Source organism: Podarcis gaigeae, assembly GCF_964106915.1.
Source record: "Podarcis gaigeae genome assembly, chromosome: 14".
NCBI classification, from domain to species: domain Eukaryota; kingdom Metazoa; phylum Chordata; class Lepidosauria; order Squamata; family Lacertidae; genus Podarcis; species Podarcis gaigeae.
The window spans coordinates 41,910,400-41,935,582 of NC_139690.1; the positions used below are offsets into that span (position 1 = coordinate 41,910,400).

Here is a 25,183-nt window from a genome sequence, read left to right on the forward strand (position 1 = left end):
TGGGCTTCCCCTGGTGATGGCATAATGAATCCCTTGCTGTTTGTGTTTCGTTAGCTGTTCATTGGAAGCTGCCTTGTATTGGGAACAGGCTGTAGCTCAGCAGTAGAGTATCTCAGTCGCAGGTTCAATCGCTGCCAACTCCAATATAGAGCTGGGGAAGGTTTCCTGCTCATGGTACGCCCTAATACCATATACTCTTTTTAAAAAATGTGTGCACCCCCCCAAATAGCTGAATTTTATGGTTAATGGGGTGGGGAAAAGTTTCTGCATGGTCCTTAAAAAACAGTATTTTTTCCTACTGTTGTGCAGGATGCAGGGAGGGCGGGATCAAGAAACTTATTTTAGGGACTGGGCTTCTCCGTTTGCGAGTTACAATCATGTAAGAGCAGTGAGATTTGGCAATCAAAGTGAATCTCACTCCGCTGTACCAAAAGGAATCATTACTATTGAGCTGACAGCACTGCAGCCAAAGAGCACTTCCCTAATGATGCCAGCATTTCGATGACAAATCAAGCTATTTAAATGGCTCTGGCAAGCACATCCTTTATAGCAAGGTATCTAGGTAACCATCCCCAATGCAGCTTCAAGGGTAGGAGGGAGAAGGGAATGGTGAGCTTCTTCATCTAGGTGAAAAATTAATTCCAAGGAGATTTATTGTTGCCTGCCTGCAGAGGCCAAGTATGAAAAGCAAATAAATTTGTATGTGTTAATTAAACATGTACTTCTAAGTGTAGCTCCGCAAGAAGAGTGTAATCAATTATAAGATTATCCTGCTAGGTTACATTCAAAAGCATATGAAAGTTGCACAGACGCATGAGAAGTTGCTCAGAAAGGTTTAATCATCAATCCATCTTCCCAGGGAACTCTGGGAACTGTAGTCCTGAGAGGGGAAAGGGGGGGGGGTCTCCTAACAATCCTCAGCACCCTTGACAAACTACAGCTCCCAGAATTCTCTGGGGGAAGCCATGACTGTTTACGGTGGTATGATACTGCTTTAAATATATAGTGCAGATGGGGCCTTAGAGAGGTCAAAGCCCTATATATGTTGAAGAGGCTCTGTACCTTGAACCACATCTCACACGCCACCTATTTGACCGCTTATGGACACCTGGTCTGATAAAATTTAGGTAAAGTTATGCCATTAGGGAGCTTTTTGTCATATCACAATGATAACGTCTTGTTTTAAAGTCAGGTTTCCCCATTCCATCTAAGGATATGAAACTCAAAATTTAGGCTGCATAAGAACCACACATTCCCAGCATGTAACCCCCCCCCCCAAAGAATTCTGGGAATGGTAGTTTCCCCACTTGCAGAGCTACAGTTCCCAGTGCCCTTAGCAAACTACAGTTCCCATAATTCCTTGGGGGAAGTTATATGCTTTAAATGTATGGTGAAGAAGTAGGCTTTGTAATTGTTTTTTGTATTCAGAGGCCTTGGACAGTCCTAAACTGTACCTTATTGGGCTTGTGCATGGGTAGGCAAACTAAGGCCCGGGGGCCGGATCGGGCCCAATTGCTTTCTAAATCCGGCCCATGGATGGTCCGGGAAACAGCGTGTTTTTACATGAGTAGAATGTGTCCTTTTATTTAAAATGCATCTCTGGGTTATTTGTGGGGCATAGGAATTCGTTCTTTTTCTTCTTCTCCAAAATATAGTCTGCCCCCCCCACAAGGTCTGCGGGACAGTGGACCGGCCCCTTGCTGAAAAAGTTTGCTGACCCTTGGGCTTGTGCATTAATCCAGCACTGGCGGCGGTGCTTGGTTCCAAAAGTACCTGGGGCGACCACTTTACTAAGGCTAAGCAGGTCTAGTTCTGGTCAGTCTCTGGATGGGAGACTGCCTATGAAGCACATGCCCACCTCCCTGTGACAGAAGGAAGGTGGGATATAAGCAAAATGTTATTTTCTTGCACATCCAACCTGTACAAAAACCTCCTGGTGGGACCTCCTCACAATCACAGCAATGTGCTGGAATCGCTGGAGAGATGCCAGGGAACGGGTGGGGGACGGGGTAGCCCCTCTCCCAAGAAAGACATTTTATATGGCTTCAACAGAGCTTTTCAGCAGTGAGCTTATTAAATTCCAGGCTCCTATTGATGGTTTCATCTGCTCGCACAATGATGCTAGTATTTGAAAATGATGGCTGAAGCAAGGGCGGGAAAACAACACCCCAACCCAACATTGCTTAGCTCTGCAAAACAAAACAAAACGGCAAAAACAGCCCCTAGTACGTGCTTAAAGGTTTTGGCAGTCACAACGTCCCTTAATTGAGACGTAACGATCCTGCTGTTTAATGAAACATCAGCGCCTTTCAACCTTTGGCCTAGCATGACTCATGTTGGGTGTGAATGCACTAATTTAATGCAGCTGCAGGAACAAACCTCTTGACTATGAAACTGATTATGTATCATCATGACCATCACCACTACTATGCACCTTGCCTTTCTTCCAAAGAGCTGATGGAGGCATACACAGCTTTCCCCAAAATTTAATTTTCACAACAACCCTGCAAAGTCAGGTCCTTTGTCCATTGAGCTCAGTATCATCCACACTGGCTGGCAGAAGCATTCTAGGGTTTCAGACAGCAGCCTCTCCCAGTGTTCAGAATTAGACAGGTGCCGGGTACATTTTGTGACCAGGGATTAGCAGATCGCGAGCAGCTAGCTCAGTCAGTAGAGAACGAGGCTCCTAAAACTCATGGTTGTGGGAATAGACCCACGCCGGGCAAACTATTCCTGCAGGGTGTTGGACTCTACAGTTCTATGATTCTATGATGTCTTGGCGCCTGAGGCGACTCTACAGTTCTATGATTCTATGATGTCTTGGCGCCGTGGCGACTGAGACTCAAGAAGAAAATGGCCACCGCTGACCACTGAGGGCATGGAAATGCACGCAAGTTAGATTGCTGGCTGCTCCCTTCTGTGTGACGCTTTGCCTCTTCTCCCCCACACCAAACATGCAAGTTCAAATCTGGCAAAATACTTTATATAACACACACATATACACTCAGATAACAATATCACATTTTAAAATAAGAGTTTTGAAAAAATCCATAGAAAGTGTGACTGAATGAGATGGGGGTGTGACTAGACATTCTGTTGTTGCACCTGCGGTGAGGTTCCAGGAGCCATGTGGCGAATAGTTTTTCTGTCCCAGTTTAGAACACTAGTAATAATGATAATGATAATGATAATGATAATGATAATGATAATGATAATGATAATAATAATAATAATAATAATAATAATAATAATAATAATAATATTTATACCCCGCCCATCTGGATGGGTTTCCCCAGCCACTCTGGGCGGCTTCCAATAGAACACTAAAATACAATAACCTATTAAACATTAAAAGCTTCCCTAAACAGAGCTGCCTTCAGACTTTCTCCCAGCCTGACCTGGGGATTGAACCTGAAACCTTCTTCATGCAAAGCAAATGTTCTACCGCTGAGCTATATGGCTCCTCCTCAAAGGGACAACAACCTTCACAGCTGAATGCAGATTGGCTACTAGTGTAGATTTGGGAATGAGGCATATATCAAGGGGCGGGGAGGGGTCTTAGAAATTTGAATCTGGTATATCAGGGCTAGGAAACCTGTGGCCCTGCAGATCTTGTTGCCTGCAATTCCCATCACCCCTGATCACTGGTCATGCTGGCTGCGGCTGATGAGAGCTAGAGTCCAGCAACATCTGGAAGCCAAATGTTCAAGGCTCTCAGGCAAAAAAAGGGGGGGTCACTGCATTTTCCCTGTAATTTGTGGATTTGCTCTTCTCCCACCCAGGTTCCAGAAGAGAGAAATGTTCAAAACTCAACTAAAAATGAGAGAAGATGGAGAAGGGGTGGGCAAATACGTCCTCGACAGTTCTGACACCTCCAGCTTCTATTCCTTTGCATTTTACTTGCAAGGCATATCAATGAATCTTTCCACAAAGGATCCCACTTATTAATGATGGAGCGGTGAAGGATCACCCCAAGACAGATGGTGGGTTCAGTTATGGCCCAATGATCAAAATTCTTCAACAACAGACCTAAAGTCTTCCTGCTTCCCATTGCATTCCTCATCAGCTTATAATAGCATCCAGAAAGAGAGAGAGAAAGAGATCCATTTTGGCAATTTACAGACCAGCCGGGCATTTCTGCCCTTCACACCCGCAAGGGACAGCCAGCCAGGCATCAATGCCTGCCAGACGAATGGCATCCATCTGCCTGGATGGCACGGAGCCTGCACACGAGTTGTCAGACAACATCCTGTGTGCCAGAATGGCAGGGGTTTGAGCAGGCAGCTTTGCCACACAGCAAGACCTTTCCTTTCTGCATGGATTCCCTCTTCTCTTGGGCAGCACCAATGCTAGATCCTTTCCTGGCTCACTTTCGCACGGCAGCGGTTCCGGCTTCGCTATCTCAGTAAGCAACTCTTTATCTCCCTAGTAACCACAGAGAGTGGAGGCTGCATTGCAGGCTGCAGCATGGTTCAGGGGACAATGTGGTGGAATGGTTAGAGCAGGGAAGGGGAACCTCTGGGTCTCATCGGACTCCAACTCCTATCAGACCCATGCTCAGGAATGATGAGAACAACATCTGAAAGGCCACCAGTTCACCATGTGTGGGTTAGAGTGTTGGACCAGGACTTGGCAGAGCCGGGTTCGAATCCCCACTCAGCCATAAAGCTCACCTTGGGCCAGTCACTGTCTCTCAGCCTTGCGGTGAGAATAAAAAATGGGGACGCAGAAGGCCAGCTGGAGCTACTTGGAGGAAAGGTATGGCCATAAGAAGAGACCTGCTGGATCAGACCTGTGGCCCATTTAGCATCCTGGTCTCACAATGGCCAAGCAGATGCTCCAATGAAGAAGAAGAGTTAAATCCTGCTTTATCACTACCCGAAGGAGTCTCAAAGTGGCTAACATTCTCCTTTCCCTTCCTCTCCCACAACAAACACTGTGCGGTGAGTGTGGCTGAGAGACTTCAGAGAAGTGTGACTAGCCCAAGGTCACCCAGCAGCTGCATGTGGAGGAGCAGAGACGCGAACCCGGTTCCCCAGATTATGAGTCTACCGCTCTTAACCACTACACCACACTGGCTCTCTATGAGAAGCCCATAAGCAGGTCCCAAACAGAAGATCACTCCCTGCCTCCCGAGCTTTCCAGCATTACTGTCTCTGGACGTGGAGGCAGAACATAGCCATCGTGGCTAGTAGCCAAGGTGCGATACAAATGCAATAATAAACAGATGAGCTAAATTACACCAGTCCAGCCCTCCTGAGTCTGCTGCCTGCCACATGGTTCAGACCACACCTCCCATCAGGCCCAGCGACTACGGCCAATGGTGAGGGAATGATGGGGGCTGTATTCCAAAACATCTGGAGCACCAGGATACTGCACTAGCTAGGCCAGCATTTCCCAAACTTGGGTCTCCAGCTGTTTTTTGGACTACAACTCCCATCATCCTTAGCTAGCAGGACCGGGATGGTGGGAACTGTAGTCCAAAAACAGCTGGAAACTCAAGTTTGGGAAACACTGAGCTAGGCCTTTGGTTTGATCCAACAGGTTTGCCCCATGTCCTTTTAATTGAGATGAGGAAGGTTTCTTTTCCTTGAAAACATTATTCTGTAAAGTTTAGCCAAGTTAACTTCCCTTAATGCTAGGACAACACGAGCAGCACAGCTTTCTTGAGTCCTGTTAGAACTAAAGAATTGCCAAACAGTCCTAGAGCCTCAGTCTACAACACCCTGTAATTTCTGCCCTAGCTTTTTCCTCAGCAGAGCTCAGCCACAATTGCAGGGTGAGCATTACGGTACAAGGAAGATTGAGCAAACATCGTCTTCTCCTTCTCCTCTGGCTTCTTGATCCTCAACAGTACCCTGCTAGCCAAAACGCTTTCTTCACTACATAGGGGTGTGGATTGTTTGCACCCATCCAGTGCTTTGAGGAACTGCAGCCTAGTCATTCAGGCTTTAGCAAGGCTTGAACCCAGGGATCCGGAAACCTCTGTATTGGTTTTGCCGTCTCCGCAAAAGTTCCTGCTGTTTATATATTTACCTTTGATTTTTAGACATGTCCACAGGCAGGAAGCTGAGGGTTACTAAATAAGCCCTATGGAAAGGATGAGCTGGTCAGAGGCCTTAAGGGTGGGGGTGGAGAGGTGGGATTGACAGTAAATACTGACTGCCAGAGCCAAAACTGCCCACTTCCGTGAATTCAGAGCTGGACCTTTACCTAGGCCTGATCTGGTGTGGGTACGACTTGGAAAAGAAACAGGACAACACAGTAAAAGCAAAAATGTGCTTTAGTTCTTTTTTAAAAAAAAGAGAGGGAGAGAAGCGGTTTTATAGTAAACACATCCGCATAACAGGAAGCAACACGCTCAATTTCGATGGGGAAGATGGGCTGTTATTGTTTTCCCCAAATTTCTGTGAAGAACTTAAGAAAAGCCTTGCTGGCTCCACACCAAAGGCCTAGCTACTCCAGCATCTTTGTTCTCACAAGCCACATTCACACTACACATTTAAAGCTGCCCCCCCCCCCAAGAATCATGGGAACTGTAGTTTGTTAAGGGTGTTGGGTGTTGTTAGGAGGTGCCTATTCCCCTCACAGAGCTACAATTCCTAAAGTAATGGTAAAGGGACCCCTGACCGTTAGGTCCAGTTGTTGCGGACTCTGGGGTTGCGGCGCTCATCTCGCTTTATTGGCCGAGGGATGTGGTGGACAGCTTCCGGGTCATAATAATAATAATAATAATAAATTTTATTTATATCCCGCCCTCCCCAGCCGAAGCCGGGCTCAGGGCGGCTAACAACACTAAAACAGTACAACATTATAAAACATTATAAAAATGAATTAAAATCAAAATTGATGGGAACCATAAACTAAAGTTTTGTAAAGATTGCCAAAGGAGGGAGTCAGGCTGCGCCCTGACCAAAGGCCAGGTGGAACAGCTCTGTCTTGCAGGCCCTGCGGAAAGATGTCAAATCCTGCAGGACCCTTGTCTCTTGTGACAGAGCGTTCCACCAGGTTGGAGCCGCAGCCGAAAAAGCCCTGGCTCTAGTTGAGGCCAGCCTAACCTCTCTGTGGCTTGGGACCTTCAAGGTGTTTTTATTTGAAGATTGTAAGTTCCTCTGTGGGGCATACCAGGAGAGGCGGTCCCGTAGGTACGAGGGCCCTAGGCCGTATAGGGCTTTGAAGGTTAAAACCAGCACCAGCACCAGTCATGTGGCCAGCATGACTAAGCTGCTTCTGGCGAACCAGAGCAGCGCACAGAAACGCCATTTACCTTCCCGCCAGAGCGGTACCTAATTATCTACTTGCACTTTGACATGCTTTCGAACTGCTAGGTTGGCAGGAGCAGGGACCCAGCAACGGGAGCTCACCCCGTCGCAGGGATTCAAACCGCTGACCTTCTGATCGGCAAGTCCTAGGCTCTAATCCCTCTTCAAGGGAACTCTGGAAATTGTAGCCCTGTGGAACAAGACATGCCTTTGTTCCTCTTGGTGCCCTCCCAGGCTGGTGATATGTGGTAGGGGATACCCAGACCCGGCTCCCCATCTGGTGCCACTGCAGTCTCCAAATCTGTGTCCAGGACACTGCTGCACACAGGAGCCATGACAGCAGCTCCCCTTGCAATCATGTGCACACCCTGCGTTTGAACCACAGGCTGGATTTTTTCTGCTAAATTGCAAGCATGCTTAGCAAGGAATGTCGGGGGATTCTGGTGAAAATGGAAATGGGAATAGATAATCCCAATATCTGCTTGTTCATCCCATGAATAGAGCAGAAATCAATCCAGTGAATATAATCAGTATTTGCTGTTATTGTTGTTTTTAGTCTGCAAACAATATGTAGTTGGTTACTACCACTCCCTCCAAGTTCCACTTTGTCGCTTTTTCATGGAAATGAGTGGTGTGGAATAACACTATGGCAAGGCAATTTATGCAATTAACTGCGTAAATTACGCAAGTTATGTATTTTCGCCGTGACGAAACAAATAGCATGATTCAGGGCAGAAGGCGAATTGAAGGGAGACAGTGCTGCACATGGCGAATACAGGGCAGAATAGAAAACAATGTTGCTTCTCCATCAAAATATATGCTCACAACAGAGAGAGAGAGAGAGAGAGAGAGAGAGAGAGAGAGAGAGAGAGAGAGAGAGGGGCATTTCCTGTTTCCTATCTTCAGACACACGGCACTCCTCAGTTCTAAACATGCACGGCAGTCCTGAATGTTTTGATTATCAGCTTCTGCCCTTCAGATCAGCTTGTCGCATCACAAATCTGGAATATCAGCCTCTTGCGCACAGAAGGATTGCAGCAGCGACATCCTCATGGGAAATTGCTTTAAGCTGTTTCTCCAGCCAGAGTGGCGTTCTCTGCGCATCCACCGTGGCTCCTTCAGCAGAGCGTGTCACAGAGCAATCCCAGTGTTTTTAGAATCACGGTTACTGAATGCATCTTGCATTTAGGAAGATGCTGGAGTGAAGGTGGGGAGCCGCTGCAATTTGAATTAATTGCTACGTTGACTCTGGAGCGGTGTGTTGATGCTGGAAGCCAAGTGTGCCGAATTAATTCCGCCTTCCCCCACCCCCATCCCCGGAGTCAGAAATGCATGCAATGTTATTTTATTTTCCTTTTCAAATGAATCGTTTTCAAAGGGTTTGGGATTCTTACAGGCTGATGTTAGGCTCCATCTAAGATGTCTGCCACTTAACACCAGCCATCGCTCATGCAAGCTAGCAGGGGAACAAAGCAGGCATTTCATGGCAAACCCAGATCTCCAAAACAAGGTCTGCACAAAACATTTCAGTTATAGAGGCATGCTGGTGGTGAACAGTTTAAAACAACCTGCTGAAAACACCTTAAAATTCTTTAAACCATCACCTACTGTCAAAATGAATAATTTCAGGATGGTCAGGGACTCATTTTTCAGCCTTCAAATTCCTGGGTAAAAAGAGACCTTTTCAAATTTCTTCTAAAAGTTAACAATGAAGGAGACTGACACATCTCACTAGGAAGGCACCTGTAAGTTGGGAACTACCACTGAGAAGGCCCTGTCACAGGTGACTGTCCCCCCCCCCAAAAAAAAATCTCAGCTGACTAGGACGATTAACAAGAACCATATGACATTAAGCATTTGGTGTCTGAGCATTCTTGATTTCCTCTTCCCTCTCCATTCCCCTTTCCTCTTGTGCCATGTCTGCAAGGGCTATGCTGGTTTGAATGATCCACAAGCTACTGTGGGTGATCTTTTGGGTGATGAATGAGGTACAAATGTTAGGAACAAGGAAGGAGGGAGGGAGGAAGATTTGTGAAGGATTGTGAATCCCATTAAAGATAGGTAGCCACGTTTATGCAAATCTGCAGGCGACTGTGCAGTTGTGTTGCAAACAGCACAGACATCAAGCAGGTCTTGTTTGAATCCAGCTGTCGGTTCAAGTCTCATCCAGCCACAACTTGCTTGGGCTGTTCTCAAGCCCTGGCAACTGTACACCAATTTCTGGCCCTTTGAAAGCAGGAGACACCAATAAATTATTGGACTGTCATTTCTATGTTGTTATTGTTGTTTTAATTCTGCATTGCCTTGAGCACGATTGGTAGAAAGGCAATTCAAAAATAACTGTGAAGATGGCCACACCCTCGCCATACTAAAAGGAAGGAATGCCCTGCAGCTTCTCCAAGTAATTTTATTTGTCTTTTCCTGGCACGGGTTGAGGAGATACCAACTGAAAACTGAGAAACTGGGGAGGGTGAAACACTGTTTGGGGAATCCAGGGAACATAGTGTTACAAAACTACAAAAGTTGGTTGCCTCATCGTCCCTCTGCTGGCAAGAGCCCATGGGATTTCAGGCACTCACCCCGGGTCTGTGGAGCTTTGGAGAATTGAGACACAGTAGCTTTGAGAAATATGGTCTATTCACCCATTTACACCTTCAGTCTTCATGGAGGAAGTCCAGATCTTACAGCATGGGCATTTCAAGAAGCGCTTGCCCCTCAAAGCAGTACAGCCCTGGAGTCCAAGGCATCTCTCCCAGCCAGCCTTCAGCCAGCCTGCCCAACATGGATCCCCATCTTTCTTCCTCCTTCTTCCTCCCAGAACACCCTGCTAAAAGCTCTCTTTTCCTGTCACTTCACATACCCCATTACCTTGGCAACATCTGTCTCCCCAGGCCAAATGATTCCTTTTAGATGGCTCATCAACACATTTTGTCATGTTAACAGATTTGCTCTTTGCAGCCAGGTTGGTTTGCATAAGCCAGCCCAAGGATGCCCTGTCTTGCACAGCCCTGCAACTTGTACTTTTATCTATATCCCAATTTAAATTTGCGCCTTGGTTTTGGAACGCTTTGGTTTTGAAACGGACTTCTGGAACGGATTAAGTTTGAGAAGCAAGGTACCACTGTAATAAAAAGCCACTTGGTGTTACTAACTTTCCAGCATTTGGCTGGGCTGGCTTTGGGTGGCTTCCTACCCGGTGTATCGAGCCGTTTAAGAAAGCCTGGCACAAGAAATCTCAATATGTGGGGAATATTGCAGTATATTAAGCAAAGCTCCACGCTAATTGTTTGTTAGATACATTTCAGCTATGCTCAGAACTCCCTTGGTGTTTCCTGGAAGCATTCTCATTTGGGGTTGATTCATGCAGAATTAGCAACAGAATTTGCATTGGGCAATAAGGATTTGTAAATAGAGCTGGCTAACCCTGTAACCTTTTATGGGCAATTAGTTCAGGATGGAGGATGTAGATCTTCAAATAAATGAAATAATTGTTGCACGGTGGGCTCCGCTCACGCAAGGGCATTCTTTCAGCCTTCCTTCCCTGCCTTTCATTTGATTTAAGAGGTCGGAGAATAAAGCAATTAGAAGCATGCAGTCCAAGAGCAGTCTGGTTGGCTCAAATCAATAAGTAAATCTGCCCCTTATCTTATTAACCCCACCGTGCGCCCCAGTTTCTTCAAGCCTCCTTCTCCTTCATTTACCCTTCCTGTTTCCACTCCTGTTACCTTTGCTGTATCTTCTCCTCAACAACTGAGCTTGCTGCCTGTCGGTTTCTCTATCACCTGGAAATTATTTCCACTACTCAACCTGCCCTTCAAAAGGTAATATTCCCAGGCTGTGCCTGAGGTTTCTACCCTAGCCAAAATTACCACTGCCCTTCTGCTAACAGAAACGTAACTGCAAATATTCTGACAGCTTTATTCCCTGAACATTTAGAAACATTCCGAGCAGATCAGACCATTGAGTGTTGTTGTTGCTTCACTATCACACACATGCTCTTTATTTCTTGTTTGTTTAAAACTTTTGTATCTCCCTTTCACACAAAAACCTCAAGATGGCTAGTGAAAAAAGGAGATCCGCATATGCTTTAAAAATAAATAAATACAAACCTATTTTTTTCCATTTGAAAAGTCCTAAAAACTTAATTGTCAGAAAGAAACAAGCATCAGCAGACCAGAAAATTAAAAATAATAAGAGCAGCATTTTAAAGCAGCTGGACAGGCGACAATGAAGTCGCTAAGACTGAACAATGTGCTTAAAAGGAAAATTTCATGACCACCTAGGAAAGGAGTGAGGTGGACTCTCCTGGGAAGGGAGATTTAGAGCTTGGGTGTCACCACAAAAACAGCATTCTCTTTCCTCTTAGGTCCTCAATGCACTATAGTATCATACCATTTTAAACAGTCATGGCATCCCCACCAAAATCCTGGGTAGTGTTACCTTGTTATGGATGCTGAGAGTTGTGGGTGCTGACAGTTGTTCTTATTCCCTCTCACAGAGCTACAGTCCTCAAGAGTGGTTTAGCAGTCAATGCTTCTTCCCAGAGAACTCTGGGAATTGTAGTTCTATGAGGGGGTCTCTTAACTTCTCTCAGCACTCTTAGCAAACTACACTTCCCAGGGTTCTTTGGGGGGGAGGCCATGGCTTTAAAGCAGTATGATACTGTCTTAAATATATAGCATGGATTCAGCCTTAGTCAGAAATTAATTTGAAGGACACAAGAGTCCCCTCAACCTGACAGGAACTCCATAGGATCATGGTGGTAAATGTCTGTCTTCCTAAGTGAACCTTAGCCTCCGCTACCATAGTGGTCTCCAAAATACTTCTTTATGCATTGATCTTATTAGGTAGATTAATAACAGACAAGAAGAAACAAACAACTTGCTTCAAATTCTATCCGATGCCTTGCGCACAATGGCATCAAACTGCCCACGTCATAAAACACAGGAAAGGTACAAAACAAGATCGCCGGAATAAAAGCAAAGGCAAGGCGGCTCAGTTCAAGAGATAAAAGACTCTTCAAAGGTCATCATCATCGTATTCCCTGGCAAATGCCAGAAAGATAAGCTTGTTGGGTCACGTAGTCCAGCCGCCTCCATCTCAGCTAAAATATCCCTGTCTGATGGCCATCCAATCTCTGCTTCAAAACCTTCAAGGAAGGAATGTTCACCACCTCCTGAGGGAGTCCGTTCCACTGCGGAACAGCTCTTTCTGTCAAAAGTTATGCCTTCCGTTGGAAGTTCTTCCATTGGAATATCGCTTCTTGTAACTTGAATCCATTGGATTGGGTCCTACCTTCCAGAGCTGGAGAAAATAAGCTTACTCAATTTCCCATGTGACAGCCTTTCCAATATTTGAAGGTGGTTATCACATCTCTCAGTCTCCATTTTTCCATGCTGAACATACCCAACTCCCTCAAGTAGACAAAATACCATTATAATACTGTATATCATTATAATTTTGGACACTCGCACTAGCATTATCCTTCTGGAATCAAGTAATGTCTCTGGAGAGATAAACATTCCTGGAGTCCTCCCATTTGTGAAAACTTCAAAAGGTTTTGGAACTTTATTATTATCTGAGGAAGATTTTTAAAACAGAACCTTGCCCAGAAACCTTGTTGTCTGCTGCTTAAAGTATTCTTTGATATAATTATTATTTATTTTGTGCTACAGGGTTCCTCATAAAGCCTAGTGGAAATGTACACTTTGCAAGTGCAATGATACTTTGTCTCCTTTACTGCAAACATTTTCTCAATATTGCAGTAGTATATTGTTGCTACAGAAATAATAATAGCAATAATTTATTATTTATTTGACGCTCATCTAACTGAGTTGCCCTAGCTACTCTTGGGCGCCTTCCAACAAATGAAAACATCAAGCACAGTAAAACGTCAAACATTAAAAACTTCCCTATAGAGGGCTGCCTTCAGCTGTTTCCTAAAAGATAGTTGTTTATTTCCACAGGGCATGTGCCACTACTGAGAAGGCCCTCTGCCTGGTTTCCTGTAACCTCATTTCTTGCAATGAGAAAAATGCCAGAAGGCTCTTGGAGCTAGATAGGGGGCCACCACTGAGAAGGCCCTCTCTCCAGGTGCCAACCACTATAACCCAGTTGGCAGGAGCAAAAAAACCCCAGAGCCTTGGTGATGTGGGCCATGGGTATCTGCCTTATATAGAATCAGACTCAATGGTCCATCTAGCTCAGCATTGTCTTATATGGACCAACAGTGGCACTCCAAGGTTTCAGGCAGTGGACATTCCCAGCCTCAACAGCAGGTGTTGGGGATTGAACCTGGGACCTTTGCATGCCAATAATAATAATAATAATAATAATAATAATAATAATAATAATAATATTTTATTTACACCCCGCCCATCTGGCTGAGCTTCCCCAGCCACTCTGGGCAGCTCCCAATCAAGTGTTAAAAACAATACAGCAGTAAATATTAAAAACTTCCCTAAACAGGGCCGCCTTCAGATGTCTTTTAAAGATAAGATAGCTACTTATTTCCTTCACATCTGAAGGGAGGGTGTTTCACAGGGAGGGCGCCACTACCGAGAAGGCCCTCTGTCTGGTTCCCTGTAATCTCACTTCTTGTGATGAGGGAACCAAAACAGCAGATGCTCTACTATTGAGAACCAGGTGATCCTTTTGGCAGCCTGGTTCCATCATCCCTGACCACTGGCCATGCTGGGTGGTGCTGATGAGAGTGGGAGTTCCAACAACATCTTTAGGGATGCAAGTTTCCCTATCCCTGAAATAGTGGGCTGTCCTCCATCAAGCAGAGCACATGCCCCCCTCCCCACAAAAGAACTGAGACTGAGAGGAAAAAGCCACCAGGCCAGAAAACATGATTTGTGAGCCCCGCTGATTCTCATTTGAAAAATTAAGTACTGCAGTCTTCTGAAGGCTTCATACAGGAAACCTGATGTTTAGCATGGATGTGAGGAATACTAAATAGATACTCAAAGCCACTTATCCTCCCTGACTCTCCTGCTTTATGGACCCACTTGGAGGGAACTAATAATTGAACTTCTGTACCAGGGAAACAAAGCAAGGAAATGAGCCTATGATTGCGGCAAGGCCCCAACACGGGTGCTGAACGGCTTTGTTAAACCTTCAGCGGCCCCAAGCGACTTTGCGAAACCCAGTGTAATAAACACACCATGCTTCTACTTTAGTGCTGACCTCCTTCGAGTGTGCCCCTGCCTTTATTCAAATTTCCTTACCTCCGCTTTTGATTTCCACCCTCGTCCCTAATTTGAAAATCCAATCCCTTCTGGGTTAAGAAAACCAAGCCTACGGTATTTATCACCCCAGGTGCCCTTCTGCTTTCCTCGGCTTGCTTTAGGTTCCTGGAATCCCCTCCCCAAACAGAAATCTTGATGGGTGCATTATCATCCTTCAGGACGACAACCACAGGGCTTGCCTCCAACAAATGTCACTAATATGGAACGTCCATCCAATACATTCTTTTGCATATTCTCCCAACAAAGGAAAGGGCAGCAACTCGAGGGCAGAGCACCTGGTCTGCAGGTAAAGGGTGCCAAATTTAAGCCCCAGTTAACCTCTAGTTAGGGACGCGGGTGGCGCTGTGGGTTAAACCACAGAGCCTAGGGCTTGCCGATCAGAAGTTTGGCGGTTCGAATCCCCGCGATGGGGTGAGCTCCCGTTGCTCGGTCCCTGCTCCTGCCAACCTAGCAGTTCAAAAGCATGCCAGTGCAAGTAGATAAATAGGTACCGCTCCGGTGGGAAGGTAAACGGTATTTCCGTGCACTGCTCTGGTTCGCCAGATGTGGCTTAGTCATGCTGGCCACATGACCCGGAAGCTGTACGCCGGCTCCCTCAGCCAATAAAGCGAGATGAGCGCCACAACCCCAGAGTTGGTCACGACTCGACCTAATGGTCAGGGGTCCCTTTACCTTTACCTAACCTCTAGTTAAAAGGATCCGAGATGAGAAAGGCCTAGATCCGAGGCCCTGGAGAGCTGTGGCCGGTCAGAGAAGTTTTGTTTACTACAAAACACAGCCTGTACTGGGCACAATCCTGCATTGCACAGGTTGGATTGATCAAGCATCCTCAAACTCTGCCTTCCAGATTATTTTTGGCCTACAACTCCCATGATCCCTAGTGAGCAGGACCAGTGGTCAGGGATGATGGGAATTGTAGTCCCAAAACATCTGGAGGACCGAGTTTGAGGAAGCCTGGACTGGATGATCCTGGGTGTCCCATCCGACTCTACAATTCTATGATCAGAACATAAGAAAAGCCTTGCTGGATCAGGCCAAAGGCCTATCTGGTCCACCTTCCCATCACAATGGCCAACCAGATGCTTATGCAAAACCCATGAGCAGAACACAGCGCAGGATCTCTCTCCTAACGTTGTTCCCAGCAAGTGGAATTCAGAGGCACAACCCTGCCTTTTCCAGACCTGCAGCACATCTTCATTTTAACCCTAGCATCCAGGTCTGCTGCTGTTCTACAATCTGATCGCCTTTTGGGTAAGCAAAGATCTGTGAACCGCCCTAAGACCCCCAGGTGGAACTGTAGTTTCCCCATAAACTTGGGCTGCTATACATCCAGATGTTTCTGGACATTGCCAGGATTTCAAAGGCGGGATTGAAAAATTGAAAGGTGGTGTTTGGGGGCCTTCCTTAAAAAACAACAACACCTCAACAACGTTTGGGGTGCCCTGGTTTTTACTTTTTGGAAATACGGTAATCCTCAAAACTACAGTTCCCAGGATTCTTTGAAAAGAGTCGCCTGTTTCAAATGCATAGTGCATACGTAGCCTAGGAGAATACAGAAGCCTGACTGGCCACTGACTGCAGCTGCTCCATTTGATACAGGACAAATCATAAGAGGTCTCTGCCCCGAAGGGCCTCCAGATGTTATTCTTATCATTCCTGACCACTGGGCATGCTGGCTGAGTCTTTTGGAGTCCCAACAGCCTCGGGAGGGCCACACGCTCCCTATTCCTGCACAGGACGGGACTGTTTGTGACTGAGACTGTTCCTTGCAGGGTCAGGTTGGGGCAGGAAGAGAGGGAAAGGTTGTTGATGGCACCAGGTAAATGGTAGAGATTATCAGAGATTATCACAAGGCCCCAAAAAGTTTTAACTAACACAGATTGGAGGATTAGCTCCAATCCAAAAGGTGCGGAGATGTGAGCAACTGGGCAAGTCTGTCTGTAGGAGAACGTTTTTTCCATTATCTTTTCATCTGCTCTGTTAATCAGAACCAGCAGGGGATTCGGGTTTTGTGAAGGGGGATTGGAGTAGCTATGCACAAAATAACTTCAAGCCACCCATAAAATATCCCCAAGCAGTCAGCCAAGCGGTGCTGGGAGCTTGAGGAACGCAGGCGCTTTGGTGCATTTTCTCGACCACCTCGCAGCTTATTGCAAATTCAGAGATCTAAATCAGAGCAGTCAGCCTGTTCCCCCAGGTTTAGCTTGATCTGGGGCCAAGAAGACACTTAAATATCTGGCATGTGCAGGATCCCAGCAGCTTGTAGAAAGCTGGTTGTATGCAGGTGTGTGTGTGTGTGTGTGTACATATATACACATATATGCTGGTTTTAATGTATGTAGGCTTTCTTTCTTTCTTTTTCTTTTTTGCTTAAAATACTGCACATCACTTTGAGTTGCCATAGCAAAAAAGCAACTAACAAATTTAATTAATTAATTAATAATATAATAATTTGGATTTTTTTTTTTTTACTTACTGATGCAATCACGAGCACAAATCACAAACGAATATACAACCAAAGGGAAATCTGGGAGCGGCAGGGCAGGGGGGTGCATTTGGCTATTACCATAAACGTGAATAAGTTTTCCTACCATCTGAAGATGAATTATTTTCCAAACTCTTCCCCGCTGGAATCTTAAACCCAAATCTAACTCATGAGCCTTCACCCATATTTGACCTTCCCTGAGTTCGTTAAATGTCTGGCAGAGGTTCATACAGCAGGCAAGTTGAAAGCAGTAAGACATCTGCAAAGCAAATGAGCTTTTCTGGTTAGTGCATGCTTGCCTTACCAACCTGAGTTGAGTTTACGCCTCTGGTTGTGAATGTATCCTCAGCACAAAATATTATTTCGTCCTATGTCCCCATCCCCCATGCAAATATCATCTACACCTGGCTGGGGGGGGGGGTGTTGATTGGGACCAATGTAGGGGAAAGCGTTAAAAGTCCATTTTATTTATGCTGTAATCTGCACCATAGGGACGCGGGTGGCGCTATGGGTTAAACCACAGAGCCTAAGACTTGCCGATCAGAAGGTCGGCAGTTCGAATCCCTGCGACGGGGTGAGCTCCCGTTGCTCAGTCCCTGCTTCTGCCAACCTAGCAGTTTGAAAGCACATCAAAGTGCAAGTAGATAAATAGGTACCGCTCTGGCAGGAAGGTAAACGGCATTTCTGTGCGCTGCTCTGGTTCACCAGAAGCAGCTTAGTCATGCTGGCCACATGACCCGGAAGCTGTACACCGGCTCCCTCGGCCAATAAAGCGAGATGAGCGCTGCAACCCCAGAGTCGGTCACGACTCGACCTAATGGTCAGGGGTCCCTTTACCTTTACCTTTAGTCTGCACCAGATTCCACACACACCCGAGGCATCCCTTTAATTTAAAAGCAGGTAGGGGCACCCAAACAATCATTGCTCCTTGTGTCATTACTGTCATATCTCTTTCCGCCACAAGCTTGGCTGCAGACAAGAATGCCCATTAATGATCTCTTCGCAGGCATCCGAAATTTTGTAAACTTGCTTTTTAAAGACAGGGATTCCGCACTTACTTCATTGGCTTAAACAAGGCTTGCCCGTAATTCTGGAATGTCATTATCAGTTTGAGCTGGGTGCCTCCTGATTTCATTGCTGTAGAGGAAGGGGAAAGCAGAAGGGGAGAAAGAAAGAGAAAAATAGTTAAACCATGCCCATACAGTTCAATAGACAACCAGCAAATTTTTAATACTGAAATGTCACAGTTAACCACCTGCAGCGAGAAAGAAGGGTTATTTATAGGGCAGTCAGCATCAAAAACACAGCAGTGCCATTTTTAACACTGGGAAGTTTTTTTAAATGTGTGGTCTCCTTGAGAGCTGGATGAGCTTGTCAGTTTCGATTTCTCCCAGTTGCTCAGTTTTCAGTCTCAACTTCACCAGATTTCCACATCAGTTTGTGAATTATTAGTACTGTTATTTTAAAAAGCCCTCATGAAAATTCATCAGCCTTTTAGCACACATTTTCCTAGCACATGCAAGCAGACTTCCCTTGCAAGCATTTTAGCACATGATTTCCACAAATACATGCATTTCTGTGCATATAATATATACATATTCCCCTAATACAGTGTTACCTCGGGTTACATATGCTTCAGGTTACATACGCTTCAGGTTACAGACTCCGCTAACCCAGAAATAGTACCTCGGGTTAAGAACTTTGCTTCAGGATGAGAACAGAAATCGTGCTCCGGTGGCACGGCAGCAGCAGGAGGCCCCATTAGCTAAAGTGGTGCTTCAGGTTAAGAACAGTTTCATGTTAAGAACGGACCTCCGGAATGAATTAAGTACTTAACCCGAGGTACCACTGCATATGCAATATAAGCCAACTTCCCTTGCAAGCATTTTAGCACATGATTTCCACAAATACATGCATTTCTGTGCATATAGTATATGCATGTTCCCCTAATATATGCATTCTTATTCTCTTTTCCTGTTGCTGGGAGAACTGGATTGCAAAATCTGGAAAAGGGGAAATTTGTAAGGCAATGTGCACTTTGGTCTCCATATTGGATAGGTTCACATTGAAGCAAGAAGTGAACCAATATTTATCCCCCATTCCTAGCTTCCCCTCAAGGCAAGGTTAAGAACAGAAGGATAGCCAGTTGAATTGTGCCATTGACCCATCTAGTCCAGCATCTTGTTCTCACAATAGTAAACCAGGACACAGAACAAGAGTACCCTTCCCATCCTATGTTTTCCAGCAACTGGTACTGTATTCAGAGCATTGCTGCCTCTAACTGAGGAGGTAGACCATAGCCATCATGGCTGGCAGCCACTGGCAGCCCTTTCCTCCATGAATTTACAAAAGTAGGGCCACATCTTCAATTGCCACTTGGCAAGGACGTGTCAAGCAGTGTCTTTAGGATGGAGGGTCATGCTAAGTAAAGTCCAGATCCAGGAGAATGTGGCTTGGCAAGGTATATTCCAAGCCAGACAAGTCTCATCAGGACCACGGATAGCTCCCAGTGGGTTCTTCTGCTGGCTCTATTGTAGGTAATGGGGGGAATGTTGCCTTAGCAAAGAGCTGTATCCATTGGAAGCCCCATGAAGGCTAGCGAGCATGTCTTCTGGAATTGGACCCACCTCCCTGGAGAAGCTTTGCTCCTCAAAGAACCATTGCCAGCTTCTGGAATCACTGGCTTCTACAAGACAGAGGTTAAAGGGGTAGTCCTCAGAGTCTGAAGAAGGCAAAGGGGGTGTTGTCCCTAAGCTGGGAGAGTACAGGAGATGCTGAAAATCCCCCCCAAAAAAACCCCACACACAAACCAACAGGGTTAAGCATCTTAAGAATATTAATAAGAGCCTGTTGGATCAAGCCAAAAACCCATCTAGTGCAGCATCTTCTTCTCACTGTGGCTGACCAGGTGCATATGGGAAGCCCATAAGCAGGACCAACTCTCCCCACTTGTGATTCTCACCAACGGGTTTCCAGAGGCAAACTGCCTCCAGCAGTGAGGTTGAACATAGCTATGAAGGCTAGTAGCCACTAGCCTCATCTCCCGATTTTTCTTCCTCATTTGGATTCTCTTTGGAGGCATTGCAGGCGGGGCTGGGTTCAGGGGTCGTAACACATATGCACATACACACAAGTCATCACACCAGCAGCAGACAACATGCAACAAGCTGCACCTTAGCTTTTAAAAGCACTATCTTCAAAGGTGAATCTGTTAGCCAGCTTAGTGTGTGCAATTTCGTCTTTCTTTAAATAAATAAAATAAAAAACCCCTTCCTTCCAAAGGTCAGATAACCCACATCTTTTGGAGAGCTGACAAAAAAATAATCCAGATTTATTTTTAGGGGTGTGCGTGCGTAAATAAATGTCACATTATTCTACTTCAGATCTGTTGTCCTTCAGTTTCTTTGGCCCTGTACGTTTTCTCTCCCTGAACCAATGATATTAGCTACACGTCCTTTTAATTACTCCTCTTGGTGCTCTGTTACTGATAGGTCACCTGCTTGTAATCTGTCCTTTTCCCTCCTCCTTTCTTTTCTGTGCTACAAAATGTTATGCAAATCCGGTCATTTTAATTACTCTTCGGCTCGAGCAAAACAGTCCCTCCAGCCTCGCTGTTTTCTGCTGACCCTAGCCTTCTCTTGCATTACCGACCCATCCCACAGGAACAAATAAATAATTAGAAATTAAAGTGCATTAAGCAATTTGCACTGAATAGGCAGAGCAGGAACGCACAGGTTTCACATATTAGATTAAGTTGGTGGTGCTGAGTAGGCCAAAACTCAGAATGCATTTAAGGGGAGAAAAGCATGCTGTCATTTTAAAGAAAGCAAAACCTCATTTCCAGTCCTCGAAGCAGCTGCCTGAAGTCAGATCTGTTGCAAATGCACATCGCATTGTAACAAAATTTCGCCATACATTGTCAAGGCTGCTTGAGAACACACTGTGTGTCCTCATTTCAACTCTCTTCACTTGTTTATAAAACAAGTGGCACCTTAAACAAAATGTTGCTTGGTGGGCTACTTCTGTTCAGGGGTCCTTCTAGGTAGCCAGCCAGCCAGCCAGCAATCCCCTTTCCAGAATACTCCATTCCCTTTCATCCTCCCTCTCTGGCCCCTCTTGATGATCAATCAGTCAGCTTTTCACAGCGCAGATCGAAAGCACATCAAAGTGCAAGTAGATAAATAGGTACTGCTCTGGCAGGAAGGTAAATGGCGTTTCCGTGCGCTGCTCTGGTTCGCCAGAAGCGGCTTAGTCATGCTGGCCACATGACCCGGAAGCTGTACACCGGCTCCCTCGGCCAGTAAAGCGAGATGAGCGCCGCAACCCCAGAGTCGGCCACGACTGGATCTAATGGTCAGGGGTCCCTTTACCTTACCAATTCTCAGTTCCCATTTGCACTGAGGTTATTGGGGAGGGGTCGCCCTAGGGTCTGCCAAAGGTTTTTTGAGTGCAAAATTTGGGGTTTATCCAAGCTTGCTTGGATTGCCTTTGGATTGCCTTTGGATGATTCTGTGCTGGCTTTATCAATATCCAAACTCAAAGAATGAGTCTGCTGCTGGTGTATGAAGATTATCAGCTTGTGGTATCATGCAGGTGGGCTTTTTCACTGATGGTGCCAGTGTTGCGGAATGCCCCCCCCCCCCCTGAAATCAAAGAATCATAGAACTGTAGAGGTGGAAGGGACCCTGAGGATCATCTAGTCCTTCCCCCCACAATGCAGAAATATGCAGCTGCCCCTTATGGGGATTGGACCTGCAACCTTGCCATTATCAGCACCATGCTCTAACCAACTGAGCTATCCAGGGAGTAAATACAAGAGGCATTGTTAATGTTGGTATTCCACCTCATCCCGAAGGCACACTTGTTTGGGCAAGCAGAACTTCTGGTTTTATTTTATTTTTATTTTAAATTTATTTATTAAATTTGCATGCTGCCCCTTCATCCACAGATTTCAGGGCAGTTCAGCTTTCTTCAAACCTTTTTAACTGCTATGCTTTTTAATTGTGGATTTCTTATGGTGTATTTTTACTGTGTATTGATTTCACTGTTGTAAACTACTTAGAAGCCATTTTGGCAGTATATAAATTAATGAATAATAATAATAAGAAGAAGAATCATGCAGAGCAGGAGTGAGAAATCTTTTTTGGACTAATGACCACATTCGTTACTGGGCAATCTTTTAAGCGCTACGTGCCGGTGTCAAAATGAGCCAGGAAATGGATGCAAATTTTGTACACTAGGGTAGTTTTTTACACACATGCATGAAACCCTCTCTAGCCTCCATCCAGAGCAGGGGTCAGCACACTTTTTCAGCAGGGGGCCGGTCCACTGTCCCTCAGACCTTGTGGGGCGCCGGACTATATTTTGTTTGGGGGAAGAACGAATTCCTATGCCCCACAAATAACCCAGATGCATTTTACATAAAAGTACACATTCTACTTATGTAAAAACACGCTGATTCCTGGACTGTCCGTGGGCTGGATTGAAAAGGTGATTGGGCCGAACCTGGCCCCCGGACCTTAGTTTGCCTACCCATGATCCAGACAAGCAAAAGGAATTATCACTGCCAATATGACCATAGTGATTCATTTTTTGGCTCTTGACTATTCCTTGACTATGAAAACACTTGCAGAATCATCCATCCTACCAGGTCGATTTTGGACTTTCCCCAGCAAACACAACTAATACCTTGAATAATCATCCACCCAGCAGCTTAGCACTTTCCCGGGGAGTTTGACAAAAGAACTAAAGCAGCCAGCCCCTGCCCAAACCTCCTGCCAGCAACAAAATACAAAACTATTAACCCAACTACAAATACATTAAAAAAAGCCAAATATATAGCTGTAAGAACCTAAGCCATGAGAGATAAGCTCAGGTCAATGTCAGAAAGTCCTTTGGCATTTGGCCACACACAGCCTGATAAATGGGACGCGGGTGGCGCTGTGGTCTAAGCCACTGAGCCTCTTGGGCTTGCTGATTGGAAGTTCAGTGGTTTGAATCCCTGCAACGGGGTGAGCTCCCGTTGCTCTGGCCCAGCTCCTGCCAACCTAGCAGTTCGAAAGTACGCCAGTGCAAGTAGATAAATAGGTACCGCTCTGGCGGGAAGGTAAACCATGTTTCCATGCGCTGCTCTGGTTTCAGTGTTCCATTGCGCCAGAAGCGGCTTAGTCATGCTGGCCACATGACCTGGAAAAACTGTAATTGGGCGAACGCCAGCTCCCTCAGCCTGTAAAGCAAGCTGACCGCCGCAACCCCCGAGTCGCCTGTGACTGGACTTAACTGTCAGGGGTCCTTTACCTTTTTTAACTTTTTAGACTGATAAATACACACTCATTTTACATCATGCAATTGGGGGAGGAGGGGTTCCTTCCTACCAAGGGAGTTGACATATAGCAGGAGCAAGCGTCAAGCTGGAATTTATCCTTTTGGTAAATTAGTTGTGGCATTTATACCCTTTGAAGTTTGACAAAGAGATTTTCAAACTCTTAAGTGTTCCAATCGTTTCCTAACAACTCTCTGCACCCTTAGAAAACTACAGTTCCCAGGATTGTATGTATGTGTGTGTATTTGGAATATTTGCCCCATTCCAGCCCCGGGGAAAAAATCATGCAGGCTCACAGCATCCCCTAAAAAAACCTCAAAAAAAAAAGCCCTACAGGAAATAAGAAGAATCTGCGCAGACATACTTTCAACTGAGCATTATGTATGGCAGGGGTAGCCAACGTGGTGCTCTCAAGCCGTTGTTCATGTTGGCTGCAGCTGATGAGGGTTGGAGGAATGGCACAACAACTGGAGGATGCTACATTGCCAATCCCTGACATTATGGTGCTCAGAGAACTGAGAAGTCCATACAAGCCTGAAGCCTGCCAGGGTCTGTGTACGTCATCCAAATCGACTCAAATATATGCCCAGCCCACCCACGCGTTCCCAACCACACTGAGTTTCATGTTCCTGTTTCCGGTCCTATTTTTATGAACGACACATGGCAATTTTTGCTTTGCATTCCTGTGTCAGAACAACCAACGTTCCCCCCCCATTTCCTTTCCTTTTTCCCCCCTTCTCTTTTACAAGAAAGCCACTCACGTTTCCAAGACTCTGTTTGCACATTTGGAGATGACAACTCGAGACTCTCGTTTCTGTCCAAACAACATTGTCATAAGGATTTACAGCAGGCAGAACTGTGTCAACAGTTTTCAAGGAAGCCACATAATAATGACACTAAGTCATTGCTGCCAGTAATAGCCTTGGAACGGCATGCTAACGAGGCCTCAAAATGGGAGGCCAATTTGGCTCTCACCAGAATTTCCAGCTCTCTTTAGCAGCAGAACGACTACCAAGTTTTTTGTTTGTTTGCTTGTTTTGTTATAAGAAAAACTGCTCCCTTTCCCTTATGGGGTATTCCAGACAGCCTGTACAGAGTACTTAAGTGGGCTCCTTATCGGTAGGAGAAAATAACAGAGGCCAACCAGAGTAAATTGAAAAGCAAAGTGGCTAGTAAGTCTGATCTGTATTAAAGGAATTGTTGCAACAGGGTCTCCACTCACCATACACTGGAGGGAGGAGAACCCTGAACAATGGCGAACAAGCCCTTATTTAGACTTTTGAAACTGCCCACCCTGTAGCTCAAGACCACTCACCTAAAACATCATGCATACATCACAGACGGAGGTGGTCTACAGCAGAGGAGTCAGTCTACAGCAGAAATCCTTTCTGCCGGGAGACCTGATAATGGTCACTGATTGCATTACCTGGGCAGCCTGGCCATTCTTTTGTGATGGTTAATACTTTAGTACCTGAATCCAGGTCACAGGCTCACCCTATTCATACACAAATACGCCCTTAAGACAGGATTTGCAAGCGAAAAGACAATGGGAAGGCTTTCCCCATTTGTCTCCCTTACTGCAGAGGAATATTTGAGGTCAAAATGGCCCCAGGATTGCTCTCCCATACTATTTCAGACACATGGTTCATATATTTAGATATAGTTGTTCTATATTTGAGACCCAGAAATTCTTATAACAGTTTACTTCTGCTTTCTGCCTTGCAAGAGTCTCATGTGCAGGAATGCAAAAAGGCCTTATTTCCCTTTCAAACCCTGTATTTGTGGCACACACCACTTTTCCCCGTCTGCTGCAGTATCTCTTCCACCAGAAGATATCTGTCTGGTGGGTGTAGATTGGCCA

At 45.6% G+C, this 25,183-nt stretch overlaps 1 protein-coding gene across 1 annotated transcript in view; it reads right to left on the minus strand.

Annotated features, from left to right (window-relative positions):
• The window catches only part of FAM20C (FAM20C golgi associated secretory pathway kinase), a 97,613-nt gene that overhangs the window by 36,322 nt on the left and 36,108 nt on the right, over positions 1–25,183 (minus strand). The window contains exon 3 of the mRNA XM_083711544.1: positions 18,059–18,137. Within this exon, the coding sequence (XP_083567670.1) occupies positions 18,059–18,137 (79 nt within the window). The remainder of the gene's footprint in view (positions 1–18,058; positions 18,138–25,183) is intronic.